We start from the raw sequence: 25,325 nt of genomic DNA on the forward strand, positions 1-25,325 counted from the left end.
TTGCATGGCAATGATGACGCTGAACCTATGATCGCAGGTTGTTGGTTCGACCACCACAGAGAGCACACGTTTGTATCGACAAAACACTTATTTAATGGTATTTCAAAAGAAGTAGCTGGCCCGATGACTATGGTTTCCAATTGCTTTCTACTGTCTATTGTGTTGCTTCTGTGATTTCATTCCACCGCATCCTGTTGCATTGTACTGTATGTTATCATAGGCTAATGGACGCACAGTAGGCTAACTTATAAAAGAATTGTTAGTTTTATTATTTTTGTATGAAACACTCCCATACAGCTGAATTTGTAGACCGAGAAGTCTTACCGGTTGGTCTCCAATTTGGTCGCTATGCGTTCTCATTTGCACCATGCAGATATAATGTCTACTTGCCAAATAGAGTTTCTGTACTCTTGTTTCCAGTTTTTTATGTTTGATTGAATAATTGAGAGAATCTTCAGACTGAGAAAGCCCTTTATAAACCTTAATCCTTGTAGTTTGGCATACTTATAAAGGCCTTGATCCACAGTACTTTTGATATTGATAGACTTTTGAAAGATTCCCCAGATATTAATGAACCCCCTTGGTGCAGCTCAATGAAAAGTTGTCGTTCAAGACTACTGCACGCCCCAGGAGTTGAACTATTGTCGTTTGGTCTTGCCGTTGTACCTGAAAAGTCTTAATAACTACCTAATGTAGTAAAATCAACTTTTGTAATTACCAGCAGTTCCTTCAGGCGGACATTGTTCCCGTTTGATGCATTTTCTTCCCTGAGCAACCGTGCCATGTGGACAAAAGCATCCAGGCTGGCATCCCAAGGTACAAAGCTGGGGCCGTTGGACGCAGGTGGAAGAACACATCGAACCGCAACTGTTCCACACCAAAGGCGGGTGACAATCTGAAAGCAAATTCGTCTTGAATTTCAAATACGACATAAATTGACTTGTAAGGCGGCCGAGATAAAGGAACTGGCCACCCTACTCTCCTTAGTGCCGAAGGCTTACAAGGAGAGCCTTATCTTCTCCTACCCAACACTTGAATCAAGTCTGGGACCACATTTACCTTTAAATATACTAAAGTTTACAAGCAATAAACACACGATACGTCACGAAAAGTTGACCTTAAATAAACATTGCCATTTCATGATTCTTTCGCAACAAATAAATTCTGTTCCAGCACATTGCCTGTCATGAATCACATGGTCATGCTTAACTTTATCAAAACCTTAAGAAGTGTGACCAAATTACAAATAGCCTACTGCTGACAATCACAGTTTTGTAACTATTCCATTATGTTTATTTAGACGTAACTATACTTAAACAGAACAGTCACAAAAAAGGTATTTGTTATATCACAATGTCACTTACATGGAATAGATCCATTTGGACCAATGCTTAACACACATATTAGTCTAACATTTGAAGCATCAGCTTGGCCACTATTTGGCATACAAATTGGGCCCATATTGGGCACCTGAATTGGACCCATTGACATTGGTGGACCAAGTGGAACTGTTGGCCCGATTGGACCAACAATTGGCAGGTTTACATCATCGTTTGGCCCAGAAAGTCCACCACCAAAACGGCCATGCGTCCAGTCCACCATCATGCACACAACAACGACGCTCAGGATGTAAATCATCGCTGGGGTAGTTTTTAATAACCAGTCACTGATTAATATTATTAAACATCTAAAAAAAAAACATATTTGTGTTGTAAATTTAACTTTCAGAAACTAATTTTTTTTGTCGTATCCAGGCTTACACCCGGTGGTTGAAGATTTAGATTAAGTGGACGGGAAGGCAAGGAAGCCAATCTTCGTGTCCACCTTCAAGCATGCCTTAAAGTGTCTTGCCACAGACACAGCCGCATGCTCTTGAGCGGTGTTGAACCGGCGCCCTCTCGATTGCCGTTCCAGCGCTCTCACCACTCGGCTATGTAGCCGACAGAAACTAAATAATAAATCATTTTGAATAGAGAAGTTACTATTTTCAGCAATAAACAGATATAACTCGGTTTCCACTTTAACAAGTCGAAATTCTGCCACTGAAATTGACTATAATGCCAATCAATCAGAACGTGGTATAAGAGGCTACCGTCCAATTGTGACCCTTCTAGCACTCATCCAGAGAGTTAATGCTTGTTTTGAACTTTATTTGGTAATTACAGAAGAAAAAGAGCAATAGCAGTGGTGAGAATCGAACACGCGTCAATGAAATGACTACTTTCTAGCCCGAACCCTAACCCCTAAGCCAACCAGCTGACAAAAAATCCATCACTTAATTTGCTTTCTATGATCTTCTTTTCGCCGTTTTTTACGTCACTTAAACCGTAGCTTATGATTGGTTAGCGGTTTCATTCTAATCAATTTCAGTGGCAGAATTTCGACTTGTTAAAGTGGCTACCATATAACTCAGAAGCAACACAACATGTAACTTTATACAATCAAAATATCAAACGTTTTCGGCTCTGCATCAAGCCTTTATCAAGTATTTGAAAGAAAATTATTATTGCTTTATTAATTAATTATTAAAACCAGGATCCAAATTTGTATTAAAAAAAGCTTTCTCCTTGTTAGAGACCACAGTTCTTAGCTCCCGATCGCTCATGAAAGAAACCGGTCAGGAGATCCTGGGCATTAGTATTCGAGTAGGTGTATGTAGGGTGGAAGCGAGAGGGAGATGAAAAAAGAATGCTTTCCTCAAGATACTATTACCCTACGGTGGAAACCGTTTGTCTGGCTACCCCTAAGCCTACAAGAAGACGAATATCAGTCACAAAAGGCCAACGCCAGGTCTGTCACCTTAGCGTGCCTCGTTTTTCTTAAATGAAAAAAGCAAATACTTCACAAGTTTAATAGAGGAAAGGTGTTTATTGTAAATATTTTTTTCATGTTGGTCTGTCTGCACTGTCTAAGTACCAAAGGATCGGTCAACAGTCTAAACACTTTCTAATAAAATATATCTAATAAAGTATTTAGACTGTTGACCGATCCTTCGGTACTTAGACAGTGCAGACAGACCAACTAAGTTAGTAATGGACAAAGGATCGTCGCAGCATAGTAGTCGCTCAGATAGTCAGGCAGATCTCCTCCATCAGTTTACTACTAGAGAAATTCAAAGACGTATTTTTTTCATGGGTTGATCTTTGTGACGTCATACATACTTCAAAAGGTTGGAGTTCACACCATCTTTCTACGTTGCTGACGTCACCTGAATTTGGTTTTTCTGGTCACAAACTTGTAGATACGTCATTGACAGAACCTCAGTAGGTCACCATACGATCAATAAGCCACAACAAAAGGTCACAAACACGTTTAAAGTTTATTTTTTGGTTCCCAACAACCAAGTTCATAATTAGGTTGATCCTCCTCTATAGTCTATACCTTTAAATTGTCATTGGCCTCTCACATATTGGCCTCTCCACCAAAATGTTTGGTTGCTGGTGACCTTCTTCATGTGGCCTTTGTAATGTTTGGCATTTGTGACCTAACAATCCCATCAACTGCCTATCTTACAGGGCTGTTCGAAATCGAATATGTATTTCGTTTCGTTTCACAAAAAATTCCTTTGATTTCTTTCAATTTATTTCGATATAAGTTTCATGGTGCAAAAGTTCATTTGGTTTTATTTCGAAATGTAAACAATTTATTTTGTTTGGTTAATCGAATTAATGCGAAAAACATGAAAACCACAGAACTAATAGAACGCCTTCAATGTCAAGACGTAGCCCGCTACAATATCATTCGAAGATGTACCGACTATCCAAGGCTTGCGTAGTCAAAATAAACTTATTTCAAGAACTTTTAGACCCAAGTATCGCTTTGAAAGAATATTTCATTAGTTTTGTTTCATTCATGAAACAAAATCCGTTTCGAATACTAGGTCTACCTACCTTTCCAAAGAGAGTTTTTAGTTTCCATTCTGGATGTGCCAATTGCGCAACTCGAGCCCAGCCATTTTCGAAGAGAGTGCTCATATCTAGAAGTAGCTTACCAATAGAAAAACTTGCTGTCTAAAAAAGTTCGTCTCTACCAAGTCGATTTTTGCTTCCAATAGCCCAAAAAGAAACCTCAAAGCGGCCCCCATCACGGGGACTACGAATTTGTCTTCTTATCTCCTGGAAAGGATTTTTTCAGCGATTTACAAATTGGGCTGTTCATAAGTTAGTCCTGCATCTAATTTATAAAGAAAGATATTTGAATTGAGAATTGATCATTTCTATAGTGTCTGGATAAGCGAGGTTATGTATTTCGTACCTCCGGATAACTCAGTGGTAACTGCCATCTGCCGTATATGCCAAAGCGGAGTAGGCTAACTTTAACCAATTATCTTTAATCAACCTCTACAAAAAGCCTGGACAGTAGCCACAGTTAACTTGCAGCAGCAACTGACTTGCTACAATGAATCAGGCGCAAACAATTTTCTCGCTTTTAGTGCCATCAAAGTCTAAAACTTGATATTTCGTTTTCTAAACACCACAAACAATGCATTTATTATGGACGTAACGATTACAAGTGCAACTAGATTGTGACATCATCATTAAAAATGCAAACGCTGCGAGACCTTGATGCTTGCAAGCAGACTTGGACAACTAGTTCGATAAATTAGAGCGAAATGTTGGTAATTCTAATTCTAATCTAATTCGGTAAAAACTTGTTTGCTCTAATTGTAGTTCTTATCCAATCTCCAGTTTTGCTAAAAATTTTAGTTTGTCCAACAGTATCTTTTGACAAATGGAAGAATACTGCGCTCTTATCAACGCTATACAAAAAATGCAATAAAACGATCAAGATCAAAATGTCATTCCATCCCTTGAGCAGCAAAGTTATGAAAAATTCGAGTATCATTAATTCATCAATTCACTGACGTTACAATTATGTATGTTGTGACGTAAGTGGTTTTGGCGCTGTGGTGGTGGAATGACACTTTGATCCCGAGTTGCCACATTGGCGTTTTTATCCAACCAAAAAAAAATATGTGACAACTGCGTCCAACTAATTCTAATCTAGTTTAAATTCTACTCTAATTTGTGAAAACTTGGGAAGCTCTAATTCTAATCCTATGCTAATTTGTAAAGGCTTAAATTACTCTAATTCTAATCTAATGTTGAAAGACTACAAAAATTCTAATTGCCCAAGTCTGCTTGCAAGGGTGAGGTTTCTGCCACCTTTAAAATCTGAGAGTTAACGTCTTTCCTTCTGGATTTAGCAGCAGATGGGGACATTAGGCTGCGTTTCTCTTTAAACTTAGAAAAAATGCAAACAAAAAGATTCTCTTTGTAAACGAACTTGTTCACCTGGCAATGCGGCACATGTACCAAAGTATGACTCAACACGTAATGGAAAGACTGCTTTTAATAGACATATCAAAAATCTTTAAAAGTTTGGAAAAAGAGAACTCTTATTTTCTATAAATAGTACGGTACTATTATAAAAAATACGAATAAAATAACACCATAGCCATTTAGATATTACAACAGACCGGATGCAGTGAAAGTCATCGATATGAAATGCTATTTGACGCAAACCCCTTTTGTTTCCTATTCAATTTGAATTGAATTTTTTGGTGAAAAAGTTTGCTTTGTTTCAAACGGAAAAAAGTTTTCTTCCGTTGTCAACTTGAAACAAAACACATTTAAATCTTCAACAAAAACGCATTGCAATTAAAAATGAATGGTCTTGAGATAGAACCACCTTCTTTGAAGAACCAACAGTTATTCAACTTCTTAATGGTTCTACACCAATATTTGACATTGTTTCGATGTAAACTATTTTGCTGGATTTCGTTTATATTTATTGCACAAAAAATATTTCGTTTGGATTAAATTAAAGTTTGGTTCAAATAGCCGTGACTCGGAAGTGATTATCTATCAATCTGGCCCGTTAAGATAATGATTTGCGCTGGCACCAATGAAATTCCGGGGCCACAAACTTAGACACTTCTGAAAAAAACGGACTATATTCAACGATGCAATGTTTTTTTTCAAGTTTCCAAGCCCCTTAAAAAGGTTACCGGCCCCTCAAACTATCTCGATACCTGGTCCAAAAGTACCATTTGGGCTCTCCTCTCAACGCTACTGCTATCGACCATTTCATACATGAGGCACCACTGGCATAACATCTGCTGTAACACAAACCTCACCGTTCTTGATCTGTAAACAGATTAAAGAAAACGTAGACAAATATAATTGATATTTTATATTGCTTTGTTGCGTCACAAAGAGCATGAATGGTATCCGCTGCTTCGCTTCCGGCAGAGACAAAACACATAGTTTGTTTTATGGAATAGATGCTTATAACAATGCCTACTGTATGTCGTTTATGCAACAACAATGCACATTGCACATTCCATCACAATTGCATTTTTACAATTTTGGTAGAGAGGTGATTTTCTTTAACCATAGACAGATAAAACCAAGCAACCACACGGCATTTAACATCATATTTGAGTGAACAGAAAACTATAAACTACGAACGTTTTCGGCCATACTCAAGTTAGCCCTTCTCCAGTAACGGAAATAACTGATTTTACAATAACATCTACATTGAAAATAACTATTCTATACAATGAATTGAAAAACGAAATGCACAAGAATGATACTGCAAAGCAGAGGAGAAAGGCACACCACATGGCGGATAATTACGCGAGGCAAAAAGCGCATCATACTACAAATTAACCGCCATGTGGTGTGCCTTTCTCCTCTGCTTTGCAGTATCATTCTTGTGCATTTCGTTTTTCAATTCATTGTATAGAATAGTTATTTTCAATGTAGATGTTATTGTAAAATCAGTTATTTTTGTCACTTGAGAAGGGCTAACTTGAGTATGGCCGAAAACGTTTGTAGTTTATAGTTTTATGTTCACTCTAATATTATGATGTTAAATGCCGTGTGGTTGCTTGGTTTTATTTGTCAATTGCATTTTTACCTTCAAATTTTAACAATTTGAATTTTCAATTGCCAGGTAACAAAATCTGTCATTTTACATCGATCCAACGTTTACAGATGTTGATTTAAGGTAAGAAGGATGTATTTTATTTTATTGATTGGGTAATTGTCATGACCACCAGTTTGTGAGTTAAATGTGAACTGTGCTGAGAGAAGTCAAGGTTTGGGGAGGGAGTTATTGTTTCACAAATTGGTATCTGAAGCAACACTGAAGCGTGCTTTTCGCTCAGCACTTTACAAAGCTGACAATATCTGTGTAGCTGCACGTAGGCCCAGTTTGCAAATATTTAAGAAGATAAAGGCTATTTACGATTACAACGTTTATGGGTGAGGCGGATGAATGGCAATAAGGTCGGCTGCATAGCCGAGTGGTGAGAGCTTTGGTGTGACACTCAAAAGGAAGCTGGTTCGACACCCCTCAAGAGCATGCTGTTCTGTCTTTAGCAGAACTCTTAAAGACATGCCTGATGGTGGACACAAAGACTGGCTTCCCGTCCACTTAATTTTTGTCTTCAACCATTTAACCACCGGGCGTAAGCCTAGATATGACAATGACAGTGGATCTATGGCACTGGTGAGGCTGTTAGGCTGAAACGGTGTGCCACTGTCTGCGGTAATGGACGATTGGATGCAATACCAGCAAGCAGATAAAGTTGGTATTTGTGGGCTTCAGACACCCAGTAATAAGACGACAAGAACTTTAAGGTAAACTCAATGAAATTCACTCCATTTTGTACTTTTTTACTAATTCTGACGAAATCTCTCAAAAGAAACTCTGTTTTTGATTTCTAATGGGCCAGTTTCTCAGGCTTTCCCATCAAGTCTCTCTCTTAGCTAATTTTCAGCAGAATCTCAAAATTTCATCAAAAACAGTTTTTAGGTCTCACCAACCTTAAAATTTTCTTAAGAGTCCCCGAAATTGAGATAAAAAATTTTCCAAAATGGAGACAAAATTTCTCCCAAAATGCAGAAAAAAATTCCATCAATTGAGACAACAGTTGACAATACCTAATTCCATTTACTGAGAGAGAGAGAGAAACCTTTTATTTTGTCTGTTGCGAGAAAAGTATACGGTACAAAATATAGACAATGCAAATAAAATAGCACCATAACTAGAATCTACAACAGACAGGAAGCAGCGAAAGACTTATTAGTCATCGAGTCAGCTGCTTCCCATGTTTTTAATGTGACAAATGTCAAACATCGGCATTACGTTGAAACCAAGATATGCGTTAAAATAGGATAAGCTTAAGTTCCGTAAAAAAATGAAAACAAAAAGTTGTTTACTGCTGCGACAGTCAAGTGAATTGCTGTGATTTTATTCAAATATCAAAAAATATCATGCCCTACAAAAGTAGTAAGTTATGAGAAAAAAAACAAACAAAAAACTATGCATAAACAACAACTTCTAACTGCTAGCATAAAAGACGAAACAGAAACACTAAAAGTAGGCCTAATCATAGTATATAACTTTAAACCTTAACAAAATCAGTCAGTTTATAGGCCGACTTGAATACAGTTAATAAGATGACAGCCGTTAATAAATAGTACTTAGCACTAGTTCGTGAGTCGTAGACCTAGGTCTACGTAGTATCAACAATGTTCAATCCGAAAAATTTGCGATAACACTCGTCAATGTTGTGGCAATAAAAACAGTCACAGACAAAGTTTTTTCATATAATAAATTTTACATTTTTTTGTGAAAGTTTTTACACTCGTAGCCCCTACTACTTCAGAAGGTAAATCATTCCATATTTTTGGGCCTAAGAATTTCAAACTGCCTTGGCCTTTTCTTGAGCTGACACTACGTAAGTGAAAGTTATTTTTTTGAGAAGCTCTAGTGCCATGGCAATGTACTTCAGTAATTTCCTTAAAGTAAGGTTCAAAATAGCTTGGCAATAGCATATTTTTAAATTTAAAGACAAATTTAGAAATTTCTAATTGATGCAAGTTAGTGATGGGAAGTAGGCTATGTCGAGATCTTGGTACAGTAGTGAAAGTTTTGCTCTTCTGTTGCTAAAGGTTATTGTGCGAATGATTCGATTTTGCATTGTCGAAATTTTCTTGAGCAGTTTTTGTGTGCTTGAACCCCAACATAAAATGCCATATTGTATTATTGATCGTGCAAGAGCATAGTACAGTGTTAACATGCTTTGTTTGTTTGTGTAGTTTCTAATTTTATAAAATATTCCAGATATTTTTGCCAATCTCCCAGATAGATCTTCAATGTGATAATTCCAACTCAGTTTGTCATCAAGAAATATGCCAAGATATTTGATGTTGTTTGTTTTTTGAATTTTTGTGTTGTTTAAGACTACATTTAGTTTTGAAGTTGACCCTCCTTTTCGTTCAAGTAACATGTAAAATGTCTTGGAGTAGTTGATACATAATTTGTTTGCATTGAACCAATCAGTGATACGCTGCATCTCAATTTCAGTGTTTTGCTGCAATTGCAAAATAGATGTTGCTGAAGTAAAAAAAACAGTGTCATCAGCAAATAGCTGAGAATCGAAAGTTGTTATAAGAGGCAAATCATTTATGTAAAGCAGAAAAAGCAATGGTCCAAGTATAGATCCTTGAGGAACACCACATGTGATATTTTCATGCTTTGATTTGAAGCCATCAGCAGAAACATATTGTTGGCGGTTGTGTAAGTAAGATTTTATAAGGCCTCCCATTAAACCTCTCAGGCCATAAAACTCCAGCTTTTTTAGAAGTATTTGGTGGTTAACAGTGTCAAACGCTTTTGCTAAATCAAGAAATAACAGGTAAACGTAATGATTTTTTTCTTTGAGTTCAATTAGTCTTTCATGAAGATTACTTAATGCTAACGTTGTAGAATGACCTTCCCTAAATCCAAATTGTTGATCATTAATCACGTTGAATTTGTCAAGAAAGCTCATCAAGCGTTTGTAAATAATTTTTTCTAAAAGTTTGCTGATATTTGAAAGCAAGGAAATAGGACGGTAATTAGTTGGATCTGCTTTTGCCTTTTTCTTGAAAATAGGAATAACTTTTGCAATGTTTAGAGCGTCAGGAAATATTCCTTGTTTCAAGCATGCATTAAAAAGTTTAGTTAAATGAGGTGCAATAATACTTTTTGATAACTTTAACATTCGAGAAGAGATGTCATCTGGTCCATCCGATTTTTTAACATCTAGTTTGTTTATTAGGCATTCGACTTCATTTTCATCAGTTTCATATACCGCACATGTTTGTTTTAAAGCAGGCCCCATGAATGAATCAAAGTTTGACTTTTGCTTTAAGTGTGAAGTTAATTTTTCGCCTTAGTTAATTTTTTTAATTTTTTAAGTTAATTGTTACTGGATAATGCTAAATGAAAAGCTGTTGGTTGTTTGCTGTCCTCTAGTGAACAAACATACAATTAAAGTTTCGTGGCTAGATGTCGCCAACTCATCACCTCCAAAATCAATGTTTATTGACCAATGAAAAAAATAATGTTTTTTTAATCGAAATATATCCATTTGTAGTAAAATTATAGTTTGTTTGATTTTTAGAAGTTTATTAAAAAGCTCATTAAAAGTTTCAGAAAGATTAGGTTCTGTAATGTTTAAGCATGTTCAAAATAAGTTAGTTAAAACGCACTTTCTGCAAAATTTTGAATTGAAATAATAAAGTTATTGATAAACATTGTCTTTGTTTTACATGGCTTGCTTTAAAAATAAGTTGTATCTTTCGGCAGAAGATAGACATGGCTGTAATTGCTTTACAGTTAACCTCAGAGTAAGCTTAAATTGTAAAACGGCAAAAATAAAGCCTCGCTCAGCATATGCGCATAAATGTATGAAGCCCACCGCCTTGGTCTAAAATTGTTTGGAAAGTTCTTCCATAAAATGAGAAGGTCTTTCATTCATTTTTGCTGTCATGAATTCCTCAGTCGCGGCTATTGTTTCAACCGGCGCTCAAGTGGCCTCTGAGTGGGCAAACAAATAGAGCTCTAATGCTGCGCGGATTTGACGAACGCTCGAAACGCGTTCCACGTCGCAAGGACAAAAGGAAGTGAAATTGAATTCCATCGTCAAACAAATGACATTGTTTTGCAACAATCACCAGCGAAGATTCGTTTCGAATTCTACAACTTGGTTTGTTTCAAAGCTTCTCAGTATCGATACGTTCAAGTTTGATGCTTAAGAATGATAACTTAATTGTGGCCAATAATAATAGTGATCATTTGAATGGCGTTCAGTTGTGACAGAATAGAATTCAGTTACTTACACACAGTGTAGCCGCTTCAGCTATTGCAGTATATCATTGTATTATGTGTGCAATTGCACAGCAGCGCAACCAACAGCAACACAAAAATTTATGATTTCAGTGTAAAACAACAAGACAGTGGCAGTGATGAAACAGACAAAAACAAGCAGAGAAAGAAACCGCAATCATGGAAGCAAGTGATTCTATTTTGGTATGTTAGCAAGTACCTTGCAAAGACACCTATGAGCATCGAGAATGAGAAGAAAAGGTTTGCATGGTTGGCCACCGACACTATCCAGAGCAGGGTTGCCAGTTCCTTTCTCTCGATCGCCTTTTCTTCAGCAACTACGCCCATACTATTTATTACCTACACTCTGGGTAGAGAAGTCTGATGTTTTTCAATAAACAAAAAACAAACCGCTCGATCCCGGTGTCGAACCCGCAGTTCAGTGTCTAAGTACGGGAGCTTTCACAAAGGCACAAAGACGAAATTTGGAAAGATATCTACCCAGACAGCACGTCAACCGTTTTTTACATTGATTCAATGTCTGCTGTGCATTCATCAGTCAGACTAACAACCTTCACACCCCAACTTTCAGTCATGCAGCTGGAAAAAGATGATCCTCACTGACGTTTAATCAACGTACAGAAAAAGCTTCCAGCGTTGTTCATTAGGCTACCGGCTACGTGATTGGTTGTCGAAACAAAAATCATCTCCAGAATGTTTAGGAGTGGTAGGCTCTGCTTAGCCGATTGTTCCCAATAGAGCAGGATAATAATAGTGTTATGGTTTTATTTATTGTCGCTCTACAACAGCTAAGGTATTTTAGCGACATGGCTCATTTTTAATTTTATAACAAGCTTACAATGTCATCACATTATTACCCGATTTATTCTCACTGCGTTATGCAAGAAAGAAACACAATCGCTACCGTCTTTAAAGTCTTTGGTTTGACCAGACCTGGAATCGATTTCAGATCTACACCAAAGCCGAAAGCGAAACCACCCGGCTACTGAGCTTGGCAACAGAGCAGGAAGAACATCAGTTTAAACCAGGGGTCACCAACTGGCGGCCCGCGAGCCGCATGCGGCCGCCACGCTGTTATGTGCGGCCCGCGGAAGGTAGCAGCGTACAAGTATAAAAAGTACTTTTCTTGAAGAGTTAAAAAGCATGAAGGCAAAACATACTTTCCGGGAAGCTTTATTTCGCTTTGCATACGATTCCACCGACCGACCAATGAGATTGTCGAAATTGTCTGTGAGCATAAGGTTGCTTATTTCAAGTTTGTAAATGTCATGTAAACTCTAGTGTGGGTTTCACCATTATTGTGTTTCACGAGCAGTGTTCCATTTATGCAAGTTTTTGTTGGCAAAATAGGTCGGTGTGCCAACTCAATTTATAATAAATGGGCAAAATATTATATATAAATTTAAAGATTTTTCTGGTTATATTATGAAATAATTTAGCTTAGTAGGCTGCAAAATATTATTAATCAACAATTCTTGCCATGCTGATAAACACCGCAAGTGACAGTTGTCTAATAATCAAAGAAAGTCTGTTTTATAGACTCTCACAAAAATGGATGAAGCACCAAATTGCTGTTTTAGAGGGAACACTGTTCATGAGTTTCAATGGAAACGTTTTTTCGATGATTTCCACAAGCGTTTGTTTCATGGTGTATAGGAGCCTATTATTCGCTGATATGTTTGCAGGCCACTATTGTTGCCTGTATTGCGATGTGTCAAACATTTCCTTGTTTACTGAAACTGTTAATTGCAACATATCTTTTGTGAAGCGAAGTGACAACACCACTCTTACTTGGCGATGAATATTTTGATGAAACCGCTCGCCTCGCTATAGGTGCGCAAAACAAGTGGCCTCGTTTATTAGGCATTGTTAACAAAATCTAAAGTGTTGTTAGAGGAGCTTGGCCTGGCAGTAGCGTTGTTCGACTAATTTTGTTGCTGCGGTATTCAAAGATAAATATTAACAACATGTAACGGTGGATACTGGGTACGAAATGCGTTCTTTTCAGTAGCATAAGAGTCCACCTACCTAAAATTTTATTAGTGCGGTCCGCCACAGCTCTCCTTAGTGCCAAAGTGGCCCGCATGCGAAAAAGGTTGGTGACCCCTGGTTTAAACTAAGGTGCAGCTACCAAACTTCATTTGACGTCTTTTTTACGCTTAGGAATGTTGATAAAAATGTCTTTATGCCTAACAATGCTGCAGAGTGACCTTGCTAGCAAACTGAAAGAAGTGTTAAAGGCACTGCAAGGTTACTAAATGTAAACTTGGGCTGTTTGAAAATTACTTTTTAGATCGAAACAGAAATCTTCTCAGAACCCAGAAACTTATTTCGAATCAACAAAACGCGGACAAGCATTTTCCTTTCGAAGCAAGATGTTTTTAACATTTGAAATATTTTCGTTTTGATCGATCCCGCAGTATCTCGGCAGTCGAGTGTAGAAAGAATTGGTTTGGTTTTGAATTAGTATCCTCGGTCTGACAAAGCCTTGATTGGTTATTCCTTATAGTTTCGCATGCTTGTAGAGGCTCTTCACGCAGGGCCGGTCAGCGAGATTTGCAGAGTGAAGTTTTCCGATTATTATTGAAGTGTTGTTGCCGGGGAATTATTCCATCCACTAGATGCCTGAATGGAGAGCAGTCCTGAAATGCGTTGCTCAAGCGCATACCCCGAGAGCCGAACTAGCGCCGCTTGATCTTGAGTCGGGCGTAACCATTGAGCTAACGGAGACACATGTTTCCCCCATAAAACTGAGCTCATGTTTTGAAAAGTTTTGTTGGCTAGCGTGGAGACTGCATCGATATGGTTAGCGAAAAATGTTTACTGTTCTGTAACAAGTAGCCTAGGCCAATTCAAACCTACAGTAGTTAAGCTTCTAACTGAGATTGTAAAAATTGCATTTTAATGAAAAGCCTAGCTGAATTTATTTTCTTTACAGAAAAGTAATTGAATCACTAAATATATTTCCCTTTACTTTGTAAAAATTTTGCCAAAAAATGTCAAAATCTGTGTCTTGGCGCATCTCTTCTAAGGAATCACGACCAGTAAGATATTTTGAAAAGAAAGCTGAAAACGAAGTTAACACTCGCGATCGCGCGACCTGGACAAATTGCAAAAAGAAACGACCAATCACAGCAGGACACATCATCAGAGTGAGATCACCATTAGCATCAACTGTCTCCTTGTCGACCAAGTCTTCTTATGTTTTAAGTTCGAGACAAAGCGAAACAACGGAAAATGATCCTGAGAGAGGAAGAGAAAATTTCCGGCGGAAAGCAAGATCCCAGCTCAGGTTGACGTTTCCGACCAAATTTTCTAAATTTGACCCAAGCGATCTCAGACTGCAAGGAAAAACAGAGGTCAAGAAATCCCACCTAAAAACATACACACAATCAGCGAATGCCATTGTGACGTCAGCAATGAAAGCTGAAGGTCGATTATATTTTATCAATGGTGTCGCGTCGAACTCTTACCGAAGACCAAGTATTCAATTCACAGACGAAGAGTCTGGATTGATCACAATGCCTTTAGATCGGCGGTTCAGCGAACCAGCTTTCCCGTCATACATCGAGATACAACAACCTAATCGACCCAAAACGAAGAGAAAAATTCCCGGTAAAGCCAAATCAATAACCCCTTCTACGTCAGCACCAGCTACGATAGCGTCAAATGACGAATCGGAAAAGTTATTACGTGATGAAGAGATTCCTTCCTATTTGTCACGTGATTGGAGGTCTGATATTTTATCGCGGTATTCCAACGCCCAGCCGTGGACGCCTAAATATCGAACAAATCGTTACTTTCCTAAGTATTCCAACATGCAGGACCTACACTGTAAAAATCCGTATTTATTTCCTGGTGGTTTGTTATATGAGAATAATGATTCGAAAAATAGTTTATGAACATTTTGCACCTTTTCAGCCCGAAAATTACCTCATTTTACCCTGGTTCAACGTTTGCAGATGTTGAATCAATGTAAAAAGGGACTTAATTTAACTGGCTAACATTGCGTTACAGGTTACATCAACCATAGTGTTGTTTTTATTCAAATTAAAAACATTTTGCTTTTCTAGTATATTTGCTGGCAGCTTATCGTTGTGAAAAAAAAATACGTTTGTTGTCCTGGAAGAGATATGAAGCTTAGATAGGGAAGGAACTGAAGAAAAGTAGTCATCAGATCAAACAATGGTAGGCTGTAATACAAGGACTGTGAGTGACACATCTCATTTTTACATGCTCTTTGAAGCAAATATTGTATAGAAATAGATGAAGTGGGCATACACAAATGGTGTGGCCAAACTAATGCTAGTTCCGAAGAAATCACTTGGTGTTCATTACGACTAAGTCCGACATTAAGTTATCTGGTGTCCCAGATGTAAACTTGATCGTCTTAGTTGGTTTCTCAAAGAACAAGTTATACTTAAATTAAGTGACCATAGTGTCAATTTCAACCACAACCGTTATCTAATACTATGAGGTAGAGCTGGATTTCAAATAGTTTGTTCTAAATGCTGTCATTAAGATTTTTAGTCAATCCAGCTTAACAATTTTAGTTTGGCTGTTTGGGAGCGAGCGTACATGACACTGGAAGGGGCATCGGTTCGACACCTATCGAGAACACCTGGTTGTGTCTTTGGAAAAACACATTTTGACATGTTTGAAGAAGCATACACGAGTTAAATCTGTCTATTTATAAAGGCCTAATTAACAAAGGGAGAACATTATCACCAAACTAAAGTCGAATACTAAAAGTTTTTTTTGTATGATTTGTGACCGTTTGCGACCAACGCACAGCATATATATGAAAACTTGTCAGTCATGAGCGTAGCCACGGGGGAGGCTTGAGGAGAATGGCTCCTCTTTTAAATTTTACCTTGCCCCAAAAAAATGTTTTGATACAACTTTTCAATACCATTGTAATTCATGTTGAATGACTTTTACTCCCTTCAACAGTTGCTTTTTCCCCCTAAAACTTTCTTTCTAGCTATGTCATTGTTGTCAGAGCTAGGCCTATCTGTTTTATTCCCTGACACAAACCTTCAGTTACTGGACAGTTTGTGAAAAGATGCGCTCAGCTTGTTTGAATGTTAAAGTCCAGTTGTTGCCCAAAATAACACAACCATTTATTGCTTATCGTATCACAAGTGACCACTATAGCCACAGTTTTGTTTATTATTGATACTCGTTATAACTTGGGTTTGTTAGGGGTACAAAGAGATCGACTAAGCTCCCACCTGGTGAAGCAATCTACAAATGCAGGACTGATTTGATAGGATATGCAAACTCAAAGTAGTGACGGTATGCAAACTCTGTGATGTAAGATTAAATAAGGGGAGTCAGGAATGATATGACGTAGCTTTGACACGGCACTTGGCACGGCACCTACGTCAAGTAGGCTATAGTTACAGGAACTTGCTCGCATGCCCCTGAAAATTGGGGAAGCAGTACAAAATAGTGTGCGAAAAAAATAAGGTAAAGTTGTTTTTTGGTAACGTACAGACGCTAGTACTTACAGAAAAATGTTTGATTTCTTTCAGGCCGACTTTGTCCAGTTTGTTTATCATAAGGAACGCTGGCAAAGTTTACGAGCTCAGCATCTAATTCAGTGGTTCCCAACCTTTTTGTTGTCACGGACCCCTTTAGACAAATTATTAATTTTTCGGACCCCTACCTAAATTTTGCCTGAACCTCAATTAACTTTAGTTGCACCGCATGCTTTCTATTACGTAATATAGACGAGCCAATCTTGATTTGACTGTAATCGACATGCGTTGTGGTAGATGTAGTTTAAGGTCAATGTAGGCCTACACACTGTGGGCAGCAGCATAGATTTATTTTAATGCATACCGGTACAGTTTATTCTCGCGGGCTTGAGCTTGACATATTTGCATTTAAAGAGAGAAATGAAAGTAAACAGATCGCTTTTCGTTTTTCTTCTTCTAAAATTCATCAAGGTAATCACGGACCTCCAAATGCTTTCTCAAGGAACCCCAAGGGGTCCGCGGACCCCAGGTTGGGAACCACTGATCTACTTTATCGAAGACAGCATCATCAATTCTGCATACGACGACAACGGATATTTTGAAAACATACGTGGTCATCCCAGAAATATTTTGTAGATCCACTACTGGCGTGTGCCCTGTTCACTTAACGTCCTATGAAACGGTTTTCTAAAAGCATTCAAAAGTTCTAGCTCACGTGGCGAGTCTTTTCCGTGTTTAACGAGAGGATATTGATGAATGGAAACAAACCAGAAGGAAGTGAAAAGCGCTGAGTATTCGCAGAAGAAACTTATTTCAATCATCAGTTTAAAAAAGTGCTCACGAATTTCTGAATCAACCGTTTTGTTTTAAATCTTCATTGATTTCAATTGATTCGGGATACAAATTATGACTGAAATAAGGAAACTAAGGAACACGAATCCCGGATCACGAATCCCTGGATCACGAATCCCGGACTTCCCTGTGAAAAATCAAAGAATATTCAATTTTATAAGACTTCCTGTGGTTGAAACACAAATCTTTCCTCTATAAATTATAAATCGTAGTAAAAATTTAGGTTGCTTATAGACGCTAGAACAACTCCACGGAAAGCAGTCTAATTCATTCAGGCTACAAAGTTGATTGGTGAATAATAAATAGGTTTGTCTCAAAAATGCAGCTTCTGTTGGTGTCGTTTTGTTTACTTTGTTACTTCAGCTGGACTTGTGGAAGTAAGTAGAATGTTTTATGTTTTTAAAAAATAATACTTTAAACTAGATATTACTAAATCAGCGATTAATTGCTGGTTCATTCTTGGCCTCGTCAACCTGCTTAGGTTTTCTTAATCGATTGAATATGTCTCCTTGAAGTGCGTTGCCTTACACTACGGGAGTCGAACCGACATCGCTTCGTTTCACTGTTCCTTTAGTCACTCGTATAATCGAATGCTTATTTGCTCAATACTGAGTTATAACGCCAGTATGGTAGACTGATTCCATTTTTTGAAGTCATTTGTTCCCAGACAATAAAATCTGTGGTTTTTACATTTATTCTAAGTCAGCAGACGGTGAATGAATGTAAAAATGACGGATTACGATTAAATAATGAAGTTGAAGCGGTGTAGCCTAATATATCAACAGACTGTTATAATTGGTTTAATTACACAATTTATGGAAGTTTTTCTGAAGCTCAAAGCATCGCCGAGTTCACTCATTGATTTTGGTTGGTTAGTTTTAAATCTTTATCCTCGGATTGACAAAGCCTTTGATAGGTTATTCCTGACAATTTCGCGTAGGCTACTTGTAGAGGATTTTAACCATTGACTTCCTTCTTCTTTTTTGTGTCAATTTGCTACAATATTTAAAAACGCAAAACTTTCTTTCGTATAACTATTTGAATGAGAGAGTGCAGACTCGACGACCTCCTACGCCTCCAGGGCTACGATCTTTCGCACTCTCTCATTGGATGCACACTGTCAGTTTTTGTTTTATGTATGTTTCATCGTTTCACATCCAAACAAAAATAAAATGATCATGACCATGACCATGACGCAGAGCCGGTTTCCAAGATTAGCAGAGTGATGGTTGTTAAAGTGTTGTTGTCTGAGCCATTCCATGCACTAGACGTCACTGAATGGAGAGCAGTTCTGAAATGCGGTGCTCAAGCGCACGACCCGAGATCCCAACCATCCCCGCTTGATCTTGAGTCGGGCGCTTAACCACTGAGCCATTGGTTTTTATCTTGAAAGACTCTCTTCAGCCTAAAAGAAGAAAGTCACTACAAGTAGATTGAAACACACAAAATAAAATGTATGAACAATAATAATAAAGACATAGCTTAATGTGAATGCTTTTGCATAACGCCGTATCCTTTGCAGGTACGCGTTGCTCTCAGCACTTTGCAAGCAGTGTCTGAGTAGCCGGATAGCAAGGACAGCAAGAAAATAAAATAATTTTATTAATTACAAGTTTTTATTTTTCTGTGACAGCTGCTTTTGACGACGTCACTGGTGACGTAACGGATTGGTTGGAAAGTCCCGCAAATGACTTAAACAATAGGGATGAAATGGTTTTCGATGCGAAGTCTCGAATAAAAAATGTCTGCAGACAATTTTGCTCGGGCAAAAGAAAAACAAAGAAGTGCAAAAAGTTAGTAAAGAAATATAAGAAACAATGGAAATCATGGGGTGAGATAATTTATTTTTTTAAAGTATATTTTGTTTCTTTTGAGATTTTGCTTTGCTCAGGCCATGACTTTTGGTTGAGCTGCAGAGGTTATAATTTGCCATGTAGTCTGGTCGGTTTGTAATACAGAGTATGGTAGGCCAACAGAATATACAGAGTACAGAGCATACAGATAGTAAGGGGCTCATGTTTTCTTATTGTGTGATGAATCGCCAGCCTAATAGCAAACGTTTTCGGCTATGTAGGCTATAATACAGTATAGGCTATAATAATAAAAATATGGTCTTATCGAAACATTTGGAAGAACGTTGTCTGTTTTGTTTGTTATAATGTTAAATATTGTGTTGTTACTTGGTTATGTCTGCTCATGGTTCAAAAAAAGGTAACATCTCAGTAAAAAATTGTATGAGTTGCGACAGGCCTTATACAAACTTAAGGAAAACTATTAGATATTTTGAAATTGGCCCTGGAAACGGAGGCCGTTTTAAAAATATAGTCTTTCAGTCAAACTGAAAATCCAACAAAAGTTTTGCTCTGAAGACTAATTCAAAATAAAACCAAACAAAGTTTTTCATTTTAAAATGCATCTTACAATATGTAGACCACGCGTTTCATTTAGAGTTGACGTTTTCATGAACATTATGGGCTACTGGAAAAAAAAAAAAAAAACGAAAACAACAATTCGCCCAGAAACGAACTAGCTTACTTTTCCTTCTAGCAGCCTTGGTCTTACAGAAATACAGACACGTTTTTGATTTGAGATTCGGTCAAGAGCTTTGCATCAGTGGACAGCAGCTGTGGTGCAATACCGATGAGCCCAGTTTCATGGGCAAAACACGTAGTCTACCAAATTGTGGTACAGTATGCCGTCAAGAAACATTATAAAAGTTTTTACAAAACAAGATTTGAATAAAAATGTAGTTTCCGATTGTTGAAATGTTGTTGTCTATAAATTGTTTCATTCACTAGGTGTCGCTGAATGATGAGCAGCTTAAAGTGTTGCTTAATCGCACACCCCGAATCGAACCAGTACCTCTCCACCTTGCTATTTCTTTGTGCACAAAGTTGGCTGGTTTAACCAACAGAACTATCGGGTGGATTGTGCTTTGTGGGAACTTTTGTTTAAGTATTTGAATTCCATAACTGACTTTTATCATTTTTCTGTGTTTAGCTTCAAGCACATGTGCCATGTGCCGTCTTTCCATATGTCCCAAATATAAACCGAAGTCATTCTTTAGCTGGGGTAATGATGACGTCACTACTGGTGACGCTATAGCGTTGCTGAATAGCGTAGTGAATCGGGATACGGATCAAAGCAGAATAACTCAACAAGACTTCGATGCAGACTCTTCGAAACGTCCAAGGAAATGCAAAAAATACTGCAAGGGAAAACGCAGAAACAAACGTTGTTCAGATTTAGTGAAAAGATGCAATACCTCTTGGAAGAACTGTCCAGGTGAACAAAGTGAATTTTAAAATAGATTTTTATTAAATCCATGGTCGGCTTGCTTCATAACAATATGTTGAGAAGACTCGGGTAAAGTGTTCAATGGGGTAAGATGAGCAACTCCTGTTTTTGGAAAAAAAAGTTGGCAGAAATTATTGTTTCAGTGTCATGAATATATCACCCATAATGCCACTTCCGCACTCTATATATTTGATATCCAGTGAGATTCGCATTTTACCATGGGATGCAATTATATTGTTTACGTCAAAAACTCCAACCTTTTTCCTTTTTGCAAAAAATGAATAATTTATTTGTTACACTATGAAGCCTAAATCAAGTTTGTTTGTTGTTTGGTCGGTATAAAAAGGTGATGATATACATTTCATAAAACGTTTAGATTGGGTAGTCTTGTACTTTTTTAAATATTTTTAATTTTGTAGCCAAACTCAGGATAGGATTAAGTATATGAAACTTTAATTGAACAAAGATTGAGAAGTTGCTCAATTTATCCTATAAGACATAATCTTGCAGCTTACTTAATGGTTAAACTATTAAATTTGTGTTTTATATTTTGATTGATTAAAAAATAAAACACTGTGTTATGCTTTGTTTCAAAGTATTGCTTCGCAACTATACCATAAAAATAAAATGACACGGAAATGCTTCAACTTGATGGAATTGCTCAACTTACCCCAGGCCATTGCTCATTTTACCTTAGAAATTTTTTTGTCAGGTTAAGCCAAGCAATACGCATATACCTGTAAACAAGCTATTAATAAAAGAAAAGGTCTATAATTAATCACAAGGTGATCGAACTCAATTTAAACTGTCGCTAAGTCACTTGTGCTTCAAGTTACTCTTGGAAAATTTTCCAGTGGTCAACTGTGGTCAACTGTATAGCCACCTAATGGAGTGGAAGGTCTGCGTGTCTTCGATGATGAAACAAAACGACTGGCTGCTCTTTAGTAGCCTTCCAGCTTAGCCCGGGAAAACAATGAAACGGGCGTGGTAAAAGGATAGACCCTCGGTCCCAGAGGGTCACACGACGACGACGACGACGACGAACAACTATATTTTGAGTTGTTTTACCTCTCACTTTTTTCCCATATGCCATGCTTGGTTAAATGTGACTCCAAATCAAAAGGTGTTGAGTTCGATTTCCTTGTTCATTTGTTTGTTCTTTCTTCAAGCAAGGCACAGTAGTCTGCATTGGCTGATCATGCAATGCACGTTGACAGAGTGATACTGCAGTATCAGTGAATGCATTCAGGGCAGTAGATTCCTGATTGTACTAAACAACAGACCGACGACCCTATCATCAACGATTGCGTCACTGTACGCAGAGCAGTTCAGAGGATAATTTAGGTCTGATACCGACGAGACCTTTAGGAACGAAATTAAGACACTTTTAATAAACGTGACCATATCTAACGAATAGCATACGAGGTGTTTTTTTCAAATTTTTGGGCCTCTAGGAAAGGTTGCTTTCCCCTAAAATCATCCTGGGCCTCCCCCTTGTTAGCTCCGCGTATCGTACGCAGAATCACCAAATCGACCAGAAGGTCTGAATGGCTTGGACGATGAGACCAAAGACTGGGTGCTCTATAACAGCCTCTCGATGTAATTAGAGAATTATCATAAACTTGGGGTGGTAAAAAGATAGAAACTCGGCCCCAAAGACTTGTATGACGACAATGAATGCATTGGGAAGCAAAATCTGCTCTTTTTCACATTAAATAAATGCCTGGAGACGTTGTAAAAATGCATTCAGCAATCTGGGCTAAAATTTATAATAAAAAAACAAAAAAAAACAGGGGAATCTTTGAAAAAACTGTGTATAGAAACAAATAGAAAATTATTTTGCTTTGGTTTAGGCCTACAGGTCTACTGTACATTAATTTTCAAAATTTTGTTTCAGCAATGAGGACATGTAGAAACTGCCATCTTTTACGATGTCCCAAACAATCGACACCAATTTTTGAGACTGATCAGCAAATGTTTAAAATGGAATAGATAAAGGACTTCTTCATTTTGTTGAACCAGAAAGGTGATTAAAAAAATACTTTTTTTCAACTGTGCTAAGAAATTAAAAGGATTGGTCATTTTCTCGTCATCCGGATAAGAAGAATCATTGCAATACATAAACTTAAGGTTAAGCTACTGTCATGAGTTTATTCGCAGTCGAAGAAGGCAAGAATTGACAGTGATATTTTTTGTGTTTTTTTCTTTTTCTTCTTGTCGCTCAACAAATGCTATTATGTTATTTTAGCGACAAAGCTCAAGTTTAGCGACAAGGCTCATGTGTAATGCTATATCAGGCTTACCACATCATTTATTACCCGATTTATTCTCACTGCGCTATGTCGGTAGCTGTTCTAAAGATTTTGGTTTGACCCGACCTGGAATCGATCCCCGATCAACTAGCACCAAAGCCGAAACAACTCGGCCACTGAGCTGAGTAGACACTTGCTTCGCCGATGGGCTCATCAGTAACACACCAATGATGTATGCCACAGTGTTCTCGACCACTTAAATTCTTGTCTTTGTGGAAAGAATGTATTGCCAATATTTCTATTGCAACGATCCAATATTATAAATACAAAAAAGGAGCAGACCATAAAAGGGCTCTCATTCTGCCTTTAGAAGGGAAATTATAGATCGCCTGCATAGAAAAAGAAATTTAAATAAATCTCGTATTTTGTGTGTTAAACCTCTAATTTTTCTATGCAGTAATTCTTTAATTCATTTCGTTATACCTACAAATTATATGAAAACCTTCTGTTAACTTTAAAAATACAATTCGAGCAACAACTATGTGGGAAGTGTTTAATGGAAGTCAGATAGCCCAGGGTAGTCATAAAATTAATCACGCAAGCAGATAAGTTAAATAAAATAATTAAAATATAAAAACCCAAATAGAAATATTACCACAATGGTCAAAATATTGTTACTGCGATCATGGCCACCTGGAGATGCTGCCTGATTTGTCACATTTTGCAGATTTTGATTACAGCTACTGCTAGTGCTTAACTGACATTTTTTGAGATGTTTTTACTTTTTGCGGTTTCCTAATGACAAAAAACTTTTTTGTTGCCTTGGGGAAGCAGTAGCAAATGAGAAAAAGTAAGTTAAAAAACGCAAAATCAGACTGTTATTGAAAATTAACAGTCTAACTAAAATCTACAAAATCAAATTTTCTTTGTTTTTCAACATGTGAGGATGTTAAAACCTATTGTGTCATCTGGGGAAGAGAATAAAGAAAGCGTAAAAACCAAATTTTAAATTTTTTTATTTAAACTATCGCCCAAAGTTAGAAAAACCTGGAAATTTCTGCAAAATGTGACAAATCAGGCCGTATCTTTAGGTGGCCATGCTGCGATCCATTGTTTTTAATTTGTCTTTTATCTACAGGTTCCTTGAAAATTGTACCCAACAACTGTTTTCCTGCAATCTCTTCTGACATCTGATGGTTTTTCATCTGGAATTTTACGATGGGTTGTCACATGAATTTTGTGGAATTGAATATAATTGCAGCCTACTTATTCAGTTTTCTATGTTAACCATTCATTGTTTCAAAGTATACTGTTTGTCAATTCAGATTGTTAACAACACCTGCTTGTCTTTGTTTCATGCAAAACGTTTTAACTTTGAAATTATTAACCGGAAATGGCACTTTGTTGCATTATGTTGCTGCCCAAAAAATAGCTTGACCAGCGCATTTTAGTTTGTTCTTTGTTTCTTTGAACATCACAAATATTTAGTTTATACAAATTGTTAATTGGAAGTAAAATTGCCTGTCCAAGGTGTGTTGTAGCGATCCATTATTGCGCTATTTACATAAAGACTTTTCAAATATTCTATCAAGGGTAAAACAGAATGTTGAATTTTTCAGAATATATGGTAGGTTTGATTGGTTAACTGGAATAAACTGTAGGCTATTAATAACTTACTAACATCAGTTAATTCTACGCTTAGTAGCCTATGTTGAATAGGCAAGCATAGGCCTATATTGCAAGTCGTATCGACCTATGCGGTACAAAAGGCAGATAGCCTACAAGCAGCGAAACAAAATGTAGTCATTGCATCTGTGCCTATTTGTCATGCCATTAGCCAACTCAGAAATTAAAACTTGTTATTTTTACATTGATTCAACGCCCACAGACGTTGAATCAATTAAAATAGGACAGATTTTGTTAGCTGGGAAGTGTCTTGTTAAGCATGTGCACTGGAGCGGTGTCGAATCGACATCCCATGAAACATCGCACAGGCTCTCACCACTAGACCACTCAACCAACAACCAAATAATACGAAGCCAACGTGGACATTGGGCAGTTAGGGCACGCAACTAAACAGGTGTAAAGCCAGAACAAAGGAGCCAACTGCAAATTGAAAAACATCTAGGACCAGAAAGAAAAGGCAACGTGTTGATTGGTTTTGAATCTTTTTCCTCGGACCGACAAAGCCTTGATAGGTTATTCCTGGTAGTTTCGCATACTTGTAGAGGCTATTGACGCAGGCCCGGTTACC

At 37.5% G+C, this 25,325-nt stretch overlaps 2 protein-coding genes across 2 annotated transcripts; both read left to right on the plus strand.

Annotated features, from left to right (window-relative positions):
• Window positions 1–14,134: 14,134 nt before the first annotated feature.
• On the plus strand, window positions 14,135–15,113 carry LOC145781430 (uncharacterized). Its single transcript, XM_082593212.1, has one exon. It carries the CDS (start codon window positions 14,184–14,186, stop codon window positions 15,087–15,089), a length of 906 nt encoding a protein of 301 aa, XP_082449338.1. The 5' UTR covers window positions 14,135–14,183; the 3' UTR covers window positions 15,090–15,113.
• Window positions 15,114–17,741: 2,628 nt separating this feature from the next.
• Window positions 17,742–24,595, plus strand: LOC145781183 (uncharacterized). Its single transcript, XM_082592957.1, has 5 exons — window positions 17,742–17,899; window positions 19,156–19,353; window positions 20,523–20,807; window positions 22,717–22,845; window positions 24,210–24,595. Exons 1-4 carry the CDS (start codon window positions 17,842–17,844, stop codon window positions 22,809–22,811), a joined length of 636 nt encoding a protein of 211 aa, XP_082449083.1. The 5' UTR covers window positions 17,742–17,841; the 3' UTR covers window positions 22,812–22,845; window positions 24,210–24,595.
• Window positions 24,596–25,325: the final 730 nt, after the last annotated feature.

Source organism: Aplidium turbinatum, chromosome 12 (assembly GCF_918807975.1).
Source record: "Aplidium turbinatum chromosome 12, kaAplTurb1.1, whole genome shotgun sequence".
Classification (NCBI taxonomy): Eukaryota; Metazoa; Chordata; class Ascidiacea; order Aplousobranchia; family Polyclinidae; genus Aplidium; species Aplidium turbinatum.

Bases quoted from the DNA above. Each gene is read 5' to 3' on its own strand.
- LOC145781430 (XM_082593212.1), top strand. From the start codon at position 14,184: ATGTCAAAATCTGTGTCTTGGCGCATCTCTTCTAAGGAATCACGACCA.
- LOC145781183 (XM_082592957.1), top strand. From the start codon at position 17,842: ATGCAGCTTCTGTTGGTGTCGTTTTGTTTACTTTGTTACTTCAGCTGG. The intron at 17,900-19,155 runs GTAAGTAGAATG...TTTCTGTGACAG, and splicing joins CTTCAGCTGGACTTGTGGAA to CTGCTTTTGACGACGTCACT. The intron at 19,354-20,522 runs GTGAGATAATTT...TTCTGTGTTTAG, and splicing joins GAAACAATGGAAATCATGGG to CTTCAAGCACATGTGCCATG.